Genomic DNA, 16,335 nt, shown 5'->3' with positions numbered 1-16,335 from the left:
TTTTAATTATGTGTTTAGTGCTTTGAGTGCCTTCACATCAGAGCATTTTTATAAATAAAATTAATAGTATTTGTATGACTTCGTTGCAGTTAAAATGTAAAAATTATATTTGAACATCAAGGAAGGGGATTTGTATATATTCCCTTCCTTGCAGTTATGTTTATACATATCAGTACAGTTGGAATAAGAAGGTCTGTTTGATACTGTCTACATATTTTTACACATTATTTATTTTATTTATTTTCCTATTTTCCTTTTTTATGTTAAAAAGGACAAGGAAACCATAAAATATGCAGTAATGACAGAAAAGATTAACAGTTTTTTTTCCAGTGAGTTTTATTCAGGTTTCAGATCCTACTGAAAGATCTCACATTGTCTTTTAAATTCTTATAAGCAAACTACCTTTTGATTTACCACAAATATATTTTATTTCTCTGCTAACATAAAAGGCTTCCTACAATCCAATTTTGCAAGTTTTAAAGGGTTGCATAGCATTTTTGATACATAACAAGGCCCCATCTCTTATGCTCCTGTTTACTTTAGAGCATATGAATAGTCCCGTGACTTCATTGGGACTACTTACGCATTTAAAGCCAAATACATGGGTAAAATGCTTGTAGGTTTGGGGCCTAAATGATTTTATTTTTTAAAGTATTTCTGGAAACTACTGTATATAGGCTGATAAAGAAGAGAACTTAAGCTGTTCTATGATAAATAATTTAAAAGATCTGCTTTTAGTAAGTTTAGAATGATTTATTATAATTTTAAATGCAAAATTATGAACTTGTAAAATTATTGTGATTTTTTTCACTGACTTTCATTGAATTTAGAGAAATTTTGAACCCCCTGTTTGATAATTGAGTTTAAACTTTTTCAATGTGTACAGATAGATGAACTTTCCAAAAAGCTGGATATAGAGTCAAAAAAATCTACGCAGTTAGAATCTACAAATCGTGATCTACGAGAACAGTTGTCTTCTATGAAGATACTGCATAAGAATCATGAAAAGCTGGAGAAGAGCAAATGGCAGCTGGAAGGAGAAGTAGCTACTCTCAAATATCAAGTAGAGACTAATATGATGGACCACAGTCAACTAGAACAGTATAAAAGAGAGATTGAAGAACGAGCTAGACAAGAAATAAGACAAAAACTAGAAGAAGTCAATCTATTTTTGCAGGTTAATTTATTTGCTACTTACTGTATGCTGTAAATTGGTACTTTAAGCTTTATATTCCATATTCATTTCCATGTTGAAATTTATATTTTAGGTGCTTTGTTTTCATCATAAAAGCTAAATGTATAGTATTTCCATATGTTTCCAGTTTGGTAGTTAGGGAACTAGAGATACAGTAGAAGGAAGAAAAAAAATACAAAGAAAAGTAAAATTGAGTACAATCCCTTACAGTAGCGCCTGCAGGTCATTCTATCCCAAAGACTGCCCCAGACTGATTTTCCCTCATGACTCATTTTTTACCCTGGAGGGGATGCTCAACTTGCTTACTCTTAGAGGGATTGTATCCTATCACACTGACCAAAGTAGCTTTTGTTCTTTGTATTTCTTTTGCAGAGCTACACTGATTTTCCCTCCTCCCCTCTTCTTTGGAATTCAGTTCTTGAGCTTCTGTAGATAAAGATGAACTGAGGAAAGACTAAGGGGATGGATTATTTATATCCTCGGCCAGTAGACTATTTGGGCTCAAAAGATGTGTGTCTACCACCTCACCTACACCACCCCTTCCCTTCCCCTCACCCCCTCGAGTTGTTATTACTGATGGTTCCATGGTCAGTGACCAGGCATGTTAACTGCTACAGTGTGGTTCTGAACACAGTATGTTGAGAGAACAAAAGTTACAAAATAACCTCCTCTTTTTGACTCCACATTTATTATTCCAATGCTGGAAGTATTATCTACGTGTGTATAGATCACATGGGATTCTGGCTTCAGCAAGGGGATCAGTTTCAATTAGACTATTGTCCTATAAGACTGAAAGTTGTGTAGTGCTAACTTTAATGTAATAGATCCTTAATAATGGACAGTTTCTTTCTAAGCTGAAATCTTTCTATTGCGTAGTGACTTCAAATGTCTCCCTGTATCGTTAATGGCACTAAGGAAGAGTAGTTCCCTATCAGAATAAGATAGTGTACTTATATTGAATATGAGTAACAGTTGGGAAAAAAATCCTCTTTCTTCCAATTTATTAAAGTTGTATTATTTGCTTTAGACGCAGGCAGCCTCCCAAGAGACATTAGAACAAATAAGAACTACTAATAATACTTCACTGAGAAACCAGTTGGAGCACAGAATTAGAGATCTAGAATCTGAACTGGCTAGAATAAAAAACACACAAGAAGACAGTGTCTTTCAAAAACAGTCTACGCAGACAGAACTGGAAAGATACAAAGAACTTTATTTGGAAGAGTTAAAAATTAGAAAATCACTAGCAAGTAAACTGGATAGGTAAGTCAAAATCTTTATTTTAAAACAAATGGTAAAATATTATTTTTCCCTTCATTAACTTTCATCTTAAAATGCCTCACTCCTGGACCTGCTCACCGTAATATGCATCAATCCAAGAGCAGTTATCTGTGTATGCAGTAGACTTTCACAACTAACTGGAAGGCTGAGAAACATGAATTTCTGTCAATATTTTATAAGTAGCAGAAATATCATTCGTTTTTATAGAGTATATTATAAAGTTATTTTGATTTTTAACAGGCTTGTCTTCTGGCTGGTCTGTAATAATCTGTACTTACAGTAGGCAAGAGAAATTGCAGTTCTTTGAATAGTGTTCTGTGGGTGCTTCACTTCAGGTGCACTTACATTCCACATGTCTTTGATCAAAGATTTTCATCAGCAATGTCCATTTGGCCAGTACATGCACTGCTGATATCCTCGTGCTCTGCACTGAGGCTATATGAGGCTGTGCAAGCAACTGCCTCAGCCTGAGATGGAGCTTAGCATGTCTACATTGTGCCTGCCTCGGGTTCTTGCTGAGTTCATTCTACTGAGTTTATTTAGTTTAGTTAATTTGTAGTAGTAGTACAGTAGTTAGTTACTGGTTATTGAAAGATTATTTTATTGCTTCAGGGAAAATCCTTTCTTTGAGGGGCCTGCCCGGTTCACCGGGGTTCAAATGTTGCCTCACATGGAGAGAAGCTATCCTGATCAGCGATGGACAGTCTAAGTGGGTTCACTGCCGGGGAGAGTTGCATGGTCCACAGAAGTGTAACTTCCGGTTAGCCCTCAAATCCAGGGCACAGAAGAACTGGGAACTCAAGCTGTGACTGTTAATGAAGGAGTGCTCCCTTCTCCCCACTTCGGAGCCAAGTCAGGAGAACCCCTGCACCCCGTACATCAGTCCCTCTAGTGCCCCTTTGACTTTGGTGCAACACTCTCCTGCAAAGGGGAAAGCCTCAGAGACCTCCTCTAAAGATCCTAAAAAGAGAAGCTCTAATTCCCCTCTGAAGAGATCCATCTCAAAAACCCTCGCTCTTAGACCAGGCCAGCAGCCTCAAAGACTTCATCCTCAAGGCTTGGTACCATAAAAGTGAAGGGCTCCTCCAGTACCAGTGAGTCAGGAAAATCCAGCAGCTTGAAGAGTAAACCTGGCTCTGAGAAGGCTCCAGTACCATCTAGTGGAGATGATCAGAGGAAACACGGAAGAATATAGGTACCATCAGACCTAACCCCTCTCCTGGTACCTATGTCAAGCTTTTCAATATCATGTAGAACTAAGCCTCCATCTACATCAGCACTGCCTGTGAATCACTCAAAACCATCATCACCATTCTGCAGGGACAAGCATTCCAGTCTGTCGGCGCTGCAACAGCACTCAGTGCCGCAGCTCCACTCAGTACTGCAAGACATTAGGTATCCAAAGGACTTATCAGTGACTGCTGAACCAGAGTCTCCATTGCTGGCAAGTACCAAGCATCTCTAGGTACCGAGAACCTCTCAATCTCCAGACCCTTATATATCCCCAGTACAGTCACTTCCCTTTTTGGTCAGAGTTCCCCCATTAGAGGAGGAAGATAATGATGATGGAGACCTCTCTTCAGTATCATGGATCTCTGTTTAGGGCTCTCCTACATATCCATATATAAACTCCCTTTCTCAAAGAGACAGATGATGTCCGGGGACCTCATGACTCCTGATAAGAGCAACCCTGGATACCACCCACCTCCCCCTTATGGTCTTCAGTGGCCATATTGGGATTCCTGGGCAGCTTATTGGCAGCAGTTCTCCAGAGCCCTGATCGGTTCCAAGATTGTTGTCAAAGGTTCTGTCAGTGGTGGCTGCCTACCTGTGTCATCAGGCAATTACAGTATTCCCATACCTTGACGATTGGTTGCTCAAGGTTCAGTCATACCAAGAAATGTTATCTGCCAAACAGAAAGCACTTTTTGTTCTTGGACTTGGATTTTCAATTGAAAGTGGGACAATCCACACTGACTCCTGTTCAGAACATACAATTTATAGGGGTATCCCTGTATTCCTTGGCATCCAGGGCCTTCCTTCCCTTGGATAGATCCACAACAATATCAAACCTTGTCAGAAATATTCAAAGAAAACCCCAGACTTCTGTTAGAAACAGTCTTCAACTTCTAGGTCACATGGTAGCTTGCACTTTTGTGACAGAACATGCAAGATTGTGCCTTTGCTGTTTCCAGTGGTGGCTCAGACCAGTTTACTTACCAAACAGATACAGCCTAGACAAACAGGTGTCAGTTTCTCAACAAGTCAGGTACTCCCTAGACTGGTGGAATGTTCATCACAATGTAGGGGTACAGATTCCCTTCCTTCAACCAATGCCAATGGTAACCATAACCCCAGTTGCATCTCTGTTAGGATGGAGGAGGGCGCACCTCAGTGCTCTAATGTTACAGTGCAGATGGTCATCCTAAGAATCCACCCCCCCATCAACCTGTTGGAGCTCAGAGCAGTCGGAAATGCCTGCGTTTGTTTTCTGCCTCTCATCAGACACAAGTGTATCGAAGTTATGATAGGCAATGTGGCCTGCATGTTATATATCAGTCGGCAAGAAGGAGCGAGATCCCCTTCCCTCTGCGCTGAAGCAATAAGGTTATGGAACTGCTATATAAAACATTGCATAAGAACTTCAATAATGAATGTCACAGCTGACACTCTCAGCAAGCGTTTTTCCCAAGACTACAAATCGGGGTTGGATTCCCAGGTTCTTGTCGGCATATTTCAGACTCCGGGATTTCCAGAAGTGGTCCTCTTTGCCACAGCTATAAACAAAAAATGCTATCTATTCTATTCAAGGAGGGGCTTAGGTCATAATTTATTGGGGGACACCTTCCCCCGCACTTGGACGAAGAAACTGTTTTATGCGTTTCCCCCAACACCTCTGATTCTCAAAGTGGTGAACAAAATCAGACAGGATAAGAGCAGAGTTATCCTAATAGCCCCAACGCAATCAAGGCAGGCCTGATTTCCTACCTGTTTCGCCTAGCTCTTTGTCCAGTGATAAATCTTCTAATCTTTCCTCTCCCAGGGTGCCAGTCAACTGCTGCATCGTAATCTGAGCATTCTCCGCCTGAAGGCGTGGCTCCTTGATGGTTCGTGGCGTTAGAGTTGGTCTGCTTTGCAGAAGTACAATAGATAAAATAGGAAAGATTCTACCAGAAATACCTTCAAAAAGTGGAGAAGATTTAGTCACTGGTTTGAATTCCAGAATCCTGTCCCCAAGTCTGCTTTGCTTCCTCTTGTTCTGGTATACCTGCTACAACTAAAGCAAATGGGTCTATTACTTAGTTCTCTCAAGATTCAATTGGGTGCCTTAACAGCTTTTCATACCACTATTGGAGGTTCTCACTGTTTGCTCACTCTACAACCATAACATTCATGAAAGGTCTGGGTAATCTCCACCCCAGTTTGGGACCTTAATTTGTCTCTTAAAAGACTCATGAAATCTCCTTTTGAACCGATGGTGACACGCTCCTTACTGAATTTGTCTATGAAAACAGCCTTCTTAGTGGCTACTACCTCAGCCAACAGAATCGGGGAGATGGGGCCTTCATGGTAGACCCTCTGTCAGAGTTCCCCCCCACTCTGAACTCTAGGGTACAGATGTGGGGACCCGCATGAAAGACCCCCTACGCTTATTTCTACCAGCTTAAGTTAAAACTTCCCCAAGGCACAAAGTCTTTGCTCTTGGATTAGGGAGAACGCTGCGACCATCAAGTGATTTATCAAACAATCAGGGAAAGGACCACTTGGAGTTCCTATTTCCGCAAAATATCCCCCCAAGCCCTTACACCCCCTTTCCTGGGGAGGCTTGAGAATAAACAAGATGAGCACAAACCAGCCTTGGATTTTTAAGACTCAAAAAACCCAATCAGATTCTTAAAAAACAGAACTTTATTAGAAGAACAAAAAAAGATAAGAGAACAACTCTGTAAGATCAGAATGGAAGATAATCTTACAGGCAGTCAGATTCAAAACATAGATAATCCCTCTAGGCAAAACCTTAAGTTACAAAAAGACACAAAACAGGAATACACATTTCCTCCAGCACAGCGAATTTCACAAGCCAAAACAAAGAAAACCTAACGCATTTTCTAGCTAGATTACTTACTAGCTTTACAGGAGTTAGAGGGCTTGCATCCTCGATCTGTTCCCGGCAAAGGTACCATCTCACAGACAGACAAAAGCCTTTTCCCCCCTCCAGATTTGAAAGTATCTTGTCCCCTCATTGGTCATTTTGGGTCAGGTGCCAGCCAGGTTACCTGCGCTTCTTAACCCTTTACAGGTAAAAGGACTTTGCCTCTGGCTAGAAGGGATTTTATAGCACTGTATACAGAAAGATGGTTACCCTTCCCTTTATATTTATGACACCCTCCTTTCACAGTATTCTGCAAGGACAAAGTTACTTTACGACCACACACCAGGTTTCTTCCTAAAGTGTCTTCAGAGTTTCATGTGAGTCAAGTCATTTACCTGCCAGTGTTCTTTCCAAAACCACATAATTCCAATCTGGAGACTGTGTTCCATACTGAAGATGTCAAGAGGGTGTTACCCTTCTACCTAGATAGGATTAAATCATTTTGTAAATCTCCTAGCCTGCTCATTTTGTTTGTAGACAGATCTAAAGGTTCTCAATGAAGTCACAATCTATATCTATAGCTCAACCTAAAAATTCCCCAGTATCTGAGATCTGCAGAGCTGCTACATGGTCTTTGGTACATACCTTCTCCAGGCACTACGCCTTAGTCAGTGCCTCTAGAGCTGATGTTGCAGTTGGCAATGCAGTTCTTTCTTCTGTGCTGGACTTGATTCTGAGGCTTCCCCCTCCTTATGGGGATACTGCTCGGGAGTTACCTGAAGTGGAGCACCCATAGGGACATTATTCAAAGAAGAAAGAGAGGTTACTCACCCTGTGCATTAGCTGTAGTTCTTCTAAATGTGTCCCTCTTTGGGTGCTACACTACCTGCCCTCCTTCCCCTTTGCTTCAGAGTTTTCTTCTGAGGTGCAGCGGTGAAGAAGGAACTGAGGGCAGTTTGCTCATGCAGCCTAATATAGCCTCACTGCAGGGCATGAGGCTATCAGCAGCACATGCATGGGCCAAATGCAGACTGCTCATGAAAATCTCAGATTAAATATGTGTGGGGCGCATGCACATCTGAAGTGGAGCACCTGTAGGAGGACACATCTCGAAGAACTGCAGTTACTGCCCAGGGTGAGTAATCTCTTTTTTCCTTACTCTATCAGCCTCAATCCATGCTTGAATAAGAATAGGGCTCTCTAGAAAAAGAGCCTGATCTGGTGGTGTGTTTAGGGTCAGTTCAGCTCCCATTATAACAGTACTTCTCAGGATTGGAAGTACATTGAGAGGAAGGACAGTCCAGTTATTAGGGTACTAGTCTAGGATTTGGGAGACCTGGGTTTAGTTCCCAGCTCTGCCAAAGATTTCCTCTGTGATCTTGGGCAAGTTGCTTACTCTCTCTGGGCCTCAGTTTCCCCCTTATGTAATATGGAGATAATATTACTTTCTGTTCTCACAGGGTATTATGAGATAATATAAATACATTAAAGATTATAGTAATCGGGACTTATAACTATCTAAGATAAATTGTCTTGAGGTCAAATTCTGAGAACTGCTGAGCATCTCTAACTCCCATTCATTCCCAAGAGGCACTCAGAATCTTTCAGGATTGGGTTCTCAGAAAACTCCAGAAGGAATTGACAAAAACGAGGAGTCCAGTGGCACCTGAAAGACTAACAGATTTATTTGGGCATAAGCTTTTGTGGGACTCCATGCATCTGAAGAAGTGGGTTTTTTACCCACTAAAGCTTATGCCCAAATAAATCCGTTAGTCTTTAAGGTGCCACCGGACTCCTCGTTATTTTTGTGGATACAGACTAACATGGCTACCTCTTTGATAGAGGGAATTGAGTAATTCCTCATTTCTAATATTCTTAATCATTTACAGTTATAGAAATATAATAAAAATAGCTTGAAATTTGGGTGATAACATTTAGTTGTGAAAGCGTGAGTAAAAACTACATCTATATTTTTCACAGAGCTAATGAAAGGATAGCAGAGGCCAATGCAAAACTCCTTCATGAGCGCCATAGGAGCAAATCTTTAATTGCTAACAGCATTGTAAATGGAGGTCTTTCTGCAAGTCCAGTCCTGGATACAACTCAACTTGGCAATCTCGGCAATAATTTAACACTAAATAGAAGTCTTGGTCTTGGAGGAAGTTTCATAAACCCAACTGGAAATGCATTATCTTCAAAAAACAGAGTGGAAGCTTATCTTGCTAAGGTGAGTAATTACAGATATCATTCTAAATTATTTTTATATAATTTAGGTTAAAGCATAGTCTGTCTTAGTCTTATTAATGAGCGTTCATTTTAAATGCAAAATATATATCCCAATGCTTGTAACCTAATAGTGTAAAAACCACAATAATTAATCATGAAAATAAATATATATATAATTTTAGAGGGAAAAGAGACTATAGTACTTACATACAGTGGGCCGTATGGGCCTGTGTGCAAATAAGCATGCACACAAGACAGAATATCTGGCAATTAACATCTAACAAGAAGAAGAAAAAAATCTTAAGAATATTTGTCTTAGGTTGCAGGAAACTCCTAACACAGGTGCATATTATTTATTTACATAGAAAGATCGTTTGTATTATGAAAGGGTGAAGATAAAAAGCTCATGATGTTGTAATTCTTGCTAGCTTTAATTTAAAAGAGGGGTACAAAAATTCTGAAGAACAAGTATTAGTTAACGGTACTTTTGCCTTCCTCTGTTACCTTCCTAATGTTTATGCTATATACATGCGTCATAGGGCTCCACTCTTTGGCAAGTGACTTGGCACATGAATATTGGCCACTTGGGCCCCGTTAAAAAAAGAATGCTGTACAATGGGGTTGTCTGTATTTAGTATACATCCCTTGGTGAGGAATTTATGCCATGCACAGTAAATATTTACTTTTTAATAGCTCCTTAGCTTAGTCTCTTTGGGCTGTCTCAGGTTGAAGAGTAGCATAATATGGCAAGATAAATGATACCGTATATGTACTGTATTATTGGCTGGTTTCCTCCTCTGCTGAAATATGAATGGTAAATAATAATTAAAAGGTAAAACTAATTGTTCTTCAAGTTACTGTCGACACAAATTCTACCTTGAGTGTGCATGGATTCCATGCATGCAAGGTTGGATTGTTTTTCAATAGCAGTGTCTATTGGGGCCATGCCTGTAGCCTGGGAGCCCTTGCAACCACCATAGCTGAGTTTAAAATGGGCTGGGCAGCCTCAACCACCTCTCAATTCCTTCTTACTGCTTGTGGCTACAAAATGGAACCCCATGGTGTCCACTTCTCTTCATCTACAGAGAATATTTGGAGCTATTGTCTGGTATGTAGTTGGTAGCTTACATAAGCTTAGTTAACACTGTGGGGGGGGGGGGAGTTTTTACTTAATATCCGATTTCTTGCACACACACACACCCCCAATCTCTCTGTGTAAGAGCTAGACACTTCTCCCCTCACCCCACATACACAGGCTCAGAATGACTGAAGTCAAGTGTCCAGGATTCAATATTTGCCTGTCCTGCGAGACAGCAGTGTCCATCAGTGATAGACATTCAAGATGCCTCTTAGGTGTAAGAGAAGGACATGTAGCTGAGTGATACTTGGTACACAAATATCTCTGAGTACCCTGAATCACCTGGAGATGTCTTTGCATGCATCTGAGTACCCTGCATCACCTGGAGATGTCTTTGCATGCATCTTCAGATCCTGGCAAGTGACCTGAGAGACCTTCTCTATCCAGTCAGTCACACACACTCCAGCAAGTTATGATGTCATCCCAAACTCACAGAACACTCAGAATACCCACTCCTCTGGCATTGACCCAGGAGAGGGACCATAAGGAGCACTGCTCCTCGGACCAAGGAACGTACAAATCTTCCTTCCCAGTCAGAAGACTTAAGTCCTCACCTGAGGCTCTGACACTCCAGTCCCTTGAGGCTGAGCCTCACACAAGTACATAAAAGCCGAAGTCGGCATTGACAGTCACTTCACACAGTAAGCACTTTGCCACTTCTGATACCTCTCAGGCGGCAGACTCCTCTCTGGCGCTGGATAGGTCCATACCAATGGCAGCAGCACCAAGAAAACCCGTGATGCATACATAATGATGGCGCCCCTAAGAGGCACCCACAAGTTCTGAATTGATAAGGGAACTTCTAAACTGGTACTCTCCCATCCCATGTGCCATCCTCCCCCTCAGCACTCCTACCAACACTGGCTTCATTGGTCTCCATGCAGTATCAACCCTTATGTTGGGAAACCAGCTTCCTCAGTGGTCTTCAGACCAAGACCACCCCTTGCCTACACAGCAGATTGAGCCAGTCCTAGTACCCACTCCCAGACATCATCAGTTTCTGAAAGGAGAGGAAGACCTCAGTGGAGATGACCTCTCCTCGGACCACTCACAATCTCTAGCTATTTCCTCCTCGCCTGCTGATGAAACGACCAACCCTCCTCCTACATCCTCTTCAGGGTGGTTAAAAGTTTTTCAGGAAATGATGAGACTAGCAGAAACATTGGATATCCTATTAGAGATAATCCAAGAAAAGCAACATAAGATATTAGCCCTTCTCCACCCATCATCTTTAAGCAAAATGACTTCACCTATTAATTTAGGGCTTTTGGAACCAACAAAGGTCATCTGGGACACTCCTGCATCCATTCCCCCCACAACTTCCAAGTGCACAAACAAGAGATGTTTGTGCTAGCTAATGCGCACAAATACTTTTTAGAATCCCAGCCTCAGTACCCTGATTGTCCAGGCTGTTCATGAGAAATCTAAACAGCCCAAATCCATTCCCAGAAAAAGACAAAGAAATTAGATCTTTTCAGACAAAAAAATATACTTCTCAGCGAATTGTCAACTAGGAGTTGCCAGTTATCAAGCACTTCTTTTTAAGTATGATGTCCGCTTTTGGGACAGGTTCTTCACCTTAACATAGAAGCTCCCCCGTGAATACTAGGAAGAGTTAAGGTCAACCATGACAGATGGACAGCTCACTGCTAGAACATTGCTCCAAGCAATGCATCAGAACCACAGCTATGGCTGTGACAATGAGAAGGTTGTCCTGGCTATAGACATCTGCTATCCCTCATGAAGTCTAAGTGACCATACAGGATCTACCCTTCCCAGGTAATTAACTGTTCAGTAGTGACACTGATTGGGCATTGCACTGTCTTAAAGATACAGAGAACAACCCTCCAGTCACTGAGGCTTATGTGATCCAGCTTTTAGAGGTAAACAACAATGTTGTCAGCAGTCCTTGTATAAATACAGCAGCAATGCTATCCTCAACAATGCATTTCATAGCCACCAAGGAACAGGCAGTGTTTTCACCAATGACATTCCTTGAGCTCTTCCTTGGCACCCCTGCAACAGAGACAGTTGGTCACAAAACATCTCTGAAAGCAATGTCGAGAGCCCAGCTGGACCACCTGTGTATCGACTCCCTTCTATTCATGTTGGCAACCACCTATTTTATTTCAGAGAAGCTTGGGCTGGGATTACTTCAGACCAGTCAGTCCTCAAGATAGTGAACAAGGGGTATCCCATCCAGTTTCAAGCTGTTACAATCTCCTCCCCACTCTTCCCGCTCCTCCTCAGAGATCCCTCTCACGAGACACTTCTAAGACAATAAATTTAACATTGGGAATAGTGGAGGAAGTTCCTTAAGGATTCAAAGGAAAAGGGCTCTACTCCCACTACTTCTTGATCCCAAAGAAGAAGGGGGCATGGAGACCCCACCTGAATCTTCAAGATCTCAGTCCTTTTGCTCAGTGTTTCAAATTCAGGATGGTCACCTTAGCCTGTGTTATCCCCTCTTTGGATCCCATGGGCTGGTTCACAGCTACTTTCACATTGTGCTGGGAGTATCACAGAAAATATACCTTAATCACCCTTAGGCTTCATCTGATTTCCACATTAATCAGTCCCCTGAACAAGTCACCTACTCCATACAAAAAACTCTAGCTCTCTTCAGCCCTCTGGGACTCAATGGTCAACAAAAACAAATCCACACTAACTCCAACACAATGCATTGAACTCATAGGGGCAATGTTTAGATTCCAGGTTAGCAAAGACATACCAACCGCAACAGAGATCAGACATCATAAAGCAGTTCCAGGTGCATTTCATAACGCAAGTGAGAACTTCTCTAAAGATTTTGCCACGCTTCACTTTTGTCCACTTGAAGTGTGGTTGAAATCAGTGTATCTGCTCAGTGCAGCATGGACAGGAAGGGGCACACAGAAGTCCTGTGATCATTTGATTGGTGGGCACAACCAAAATAAGTGTGTTGGAAAGTTCCATTTTCCACATTCCTTCCGTCAAAGATTAATCATGGACACCTCCACTTGTTAAGGGTGGGGAGCACACCTGAATCAACTTCAGATTCAACAGAAATGGTCAGCTCCTGAATCCTCCTTCCACATTGCTGTGCTAGAACTCAGAACAATTTGTTTGGCATGCAAGGCCCTTTCTGCCTCTCTTTCAGGGCCTTTCAAGTGCTTACCAACAACACCATTGCAAAGTGTTACATCAACAGGCAAGGAGAAGCCCAGCCATCCCCTCTGTGCCAGGAAGTCATACTTGGAGCGTTCAGCATCATGTCATCCCACTAACTATTCATCTTCTGGGGCATCAGAACATGCTGGTAGTCTGCCTCAGCAGAGGACTCTTGGAGATTTGTGAGTGGTCCCTCAAGTGTTTGACTCCCTGGGCTATCTTGCACAGATGAGGGTCTCTGACAGTAGACCTGCTTGCTATATGCCATAACAACAAATGTCCAAGATTTTGCTCCAGAGAAGGCAGGAGTCTGGGATCCTCACAGATACCTTCCTCATCCCTTGGACACCAGGGGTGATGTATGCTTTTCCACCAATACACATGATTCAGAGCGTGCTAGGAAGCTCAGATAAAACCATGATAGCCCAGCTTAATCCAGGCAGTTGTTTTGTTTGGACCTGATTGAACTGTCTGTTCAGAAGCCAATCACCTAACTGGTTTTACCCAACCTGCTGTCTCAGAACAATACCCAGGTCCTCCATCCAGACCCATAGTCCCTGCACCTGGCAGTTTGGAGTCTGGTTGACTGACACCTACAGAGAGGAGCTGTTTTGCATCAATCCTACTCGTCTTGCTTCAGAAACATAAAGCCTTCAGCAAGGAAAATTTACCAGTCCAAATGGAAACAATTGTTTATTTGGGCTGAACAACATCACTGCTCACCTCTCTAGACAACAGTTTCAAATATAGATTATTTGCTCTTGTTAAAGCAATCAGGACTATCCCTGCACTTGGTTAGAGTCCATTTGGCTGCAATCTCAGCAAATTGTTCCCCAGTATAAAGCTACATGATATTTTGTCACCCCACTGTGGAAAAATTGCTGAAAGGACTAATCTAAGCTTTTCCACCAGTCCCTGTCCCGTGCAATCTGATTGCAGTGTCTAGTTTAATGGGTTCTTCCTTCAAGCCCATGATTACCTGCTCCTTCCATCACATCTCAGTGAAGATGTGGCCTTCCCAGTGTCTATGCCCCTATCCAGAAGGATATGGGTGATTCAGGCCTTTATAGCAGGCCCTCTTTATACCATCATTCACAAGGACAAAGTCACTCTTTGGCCTCATCTGAAGTTGCTGCCTAAGGTAGTCTTAGACTTCCACATTAATGAGTCTCTTCATCTGCCAGTCTTTTTCCCCAAACCTCATTCTTCACCTGCCGAAGCAAACCTTTACACACTGGATGTAGTTAGAGCAGTCTTTTTATTTGGACAGGACTAGATTGATTGATTAGAGCTTCACTGAGACTGCTTAGTACTTTTGTAGGACAGATGAGGGGACAACGGATATCCTTGCAGAGATTGTCTAAATGGATTTTGAACAATATACATACTTGGTATGTATTATTAAAGAATGATATTACCTTAGACACATCTGGTCTCATTTGATTCGAATCCACTGGGTCTACACTGCCTCTTTTAATGGACCCATTGACTGAGATATGTAGAAGAGCTATATGGAGTTCAGTCGATACTTTTACCATTCAAGCCTCTAGATCAGATGCAAGCTTTGATCAGGTGATTCTTCAATCAGTACTTAAATATGACTCCTTTACATAATCTGGGCGCAGGATACTGTTTGCTTATCGCTAGGGCTGTCAAGCGATTAAATAAATTAATCGTGATTTATCGTGCTATTAAACAATAATAGAATACCATTTATTTAAATATTTTTGGGTGCTTTCTACATTTTCAAATACTGTATATTGATTTCAGTGACAACACAGAGTACAAAGTGTACAGCGCTCACTTTGTTTATTTTTATTACAAATATTTGCATGTAAAAATCAAAAGAAATAGTATTTTTCAATTCATCTAATACAAGTACTGTAGTGTAATCTCTTTATCATGAAAGTTGAACTTACACATATAGAATTATGTACCAAAAAAACCTGCATTCGAAAATAAAACAATATAAAACTTTAGAGCCTACAAGCCCACTCAGTCTTACCTCTTGTTCAGCCAATCGCTCAGACAAAGAAGTTTGTTTACATTTGCAGGAGATAATGTTTCCTGCTTCTAGTTTACAGTGTCACCTGAAAATGAGAACAGGTGTTCACATGGCACTGTTGTAGCCGGTGTTGCAAGATATTTAGGAGCCAGATGCGGTAAAGATTCATATGTCCCTTCATGCTTTTACCACCATTCTAGAGGACATGCGTCCATGCTGATGACAGGTTCTGCTCGATAATGATCCAAAGCAGCGCGGACCAAAAGGTGTTCATTTTCAACGTCTGTGTCAGATGCTACCAGCAGGAGGTTGATTTTCTTTTTAGATGGTGCGGGTTCTATAGTTTCCACATCAGAGTGTTGCTCTTTTAAGACTTCTGAAAAGCATGCTCCACATCTCATCCCTCTCAGATTTTGGAAGGCACTTCAGATTCTTAAACCTTGGGTCAAGTGCTGTAGCTATCTTTAGAAATCTCACATGGGTACCTTCTTTGTGTTTTGTCAAATCTGCTGTGAAAGTCTTCTTGAAACGAACAACATCTGCTGGGTTATCATCCGAGACTGCTAAAACAAGAAATATATGGCAGAATGCGAGTGAAACAGCAGGAGGCATACAGTTCTCCCCCCGAGGAGTTCAGTCACTATTTAATGAATTAATTCATTATTTTTTTACAAGCATCATCAGCATAGAAGCATGTCCTTTGGAATGGTGCCCGAAGCATGAAGGGGCATACGAATGTTTAGCATATCTCGCATGTAAATACCTTGCAATAGCAGCTACAAAAGTGTCATGTGAACACCTGTTCTCACTGTCACGTGATATTGTAAATAAGAAATGGGCAGCATTATCTTCCGTAAATGTAAACAAACTTGTTTGTCTTAGTGATTGGCTGAACAAGTAGCACTGAGTGGACTTGTCGGCTCTAAAGTTTTACATTGTTTTGTTTTTGAGTGCAGTTATGTAGCAAAAAAATCTACATTTGTAAGTTGCACTTTCATGATAGAGATTGCACTACAGTACTTGTATGAGCTTAACTGAAAAATACTATTTCATTTATCCTTTTTACAATGCAACTATTTGTCATCAAAAATGATAACATAAAGTGAGCGCTGTACACTTTGTGGTCTGTGTTAGTAGTAATTGAAAACAATATATTTGAAAATGTAGAAGAACATCCACAAATATTTAATAAATTTCAGTTGGCATTCTATTGTTTAACACTGCGATAAAAACTGCGATTAATCACG

The 16,335-nt window shown here is 41.3% G+C and overlaps 1 protein-coding gene across 10 annotated transcripts in view; it reads left to right on the top strand.

Moving 5' to 3' along the window:
• ANKRD26 (ankyrin repeat domain 26) overlaps positions 1-16,335 on the top strand; it is a 188,380-nt gene that overhangs the window by 146,603 nt on the left and 25,442 nt on the right. For all 10 annotated transcript variants that reach the window (XM_043550006.1, XM_043550032.1, XM_043549994.1 and 7 more), the window contains 3 exons: positions 887-1,177; positions 2,223-2,458; positions 8,550-8,796. In XM_043550006.1, coding sequence (XP_043405941.1) covers positions 887-1,177; positions 2,223-2,458; positions 8,550-8,796 — 774 coding nt within the window. The remainder of the gene's footprint in view (positions 1-886; positions 1,178-2,222; positions 2,459-8,549; positions 8,797-16,335) is intronic.

Source organism: Chelonia mydas, chromosome 1 (genome assembly GCF_015237465.2).
Source record: "Chelonia mydas isolate rCheMyd1 chromosome 1, rCheMyd1.pri.v2, whole genome shotgun sequence".
NCBI classification, from domain to species: Eukaryota; Metazoa; Chordata; order Testudines; family Cheloniidae; genus Chelonia; species Chelonia mydas.
The sequence above is the reverse complement of the archived record's forward strand: the minus strand, read 5'-3'. Positions and strand labels throughout refer to the sequence as shown.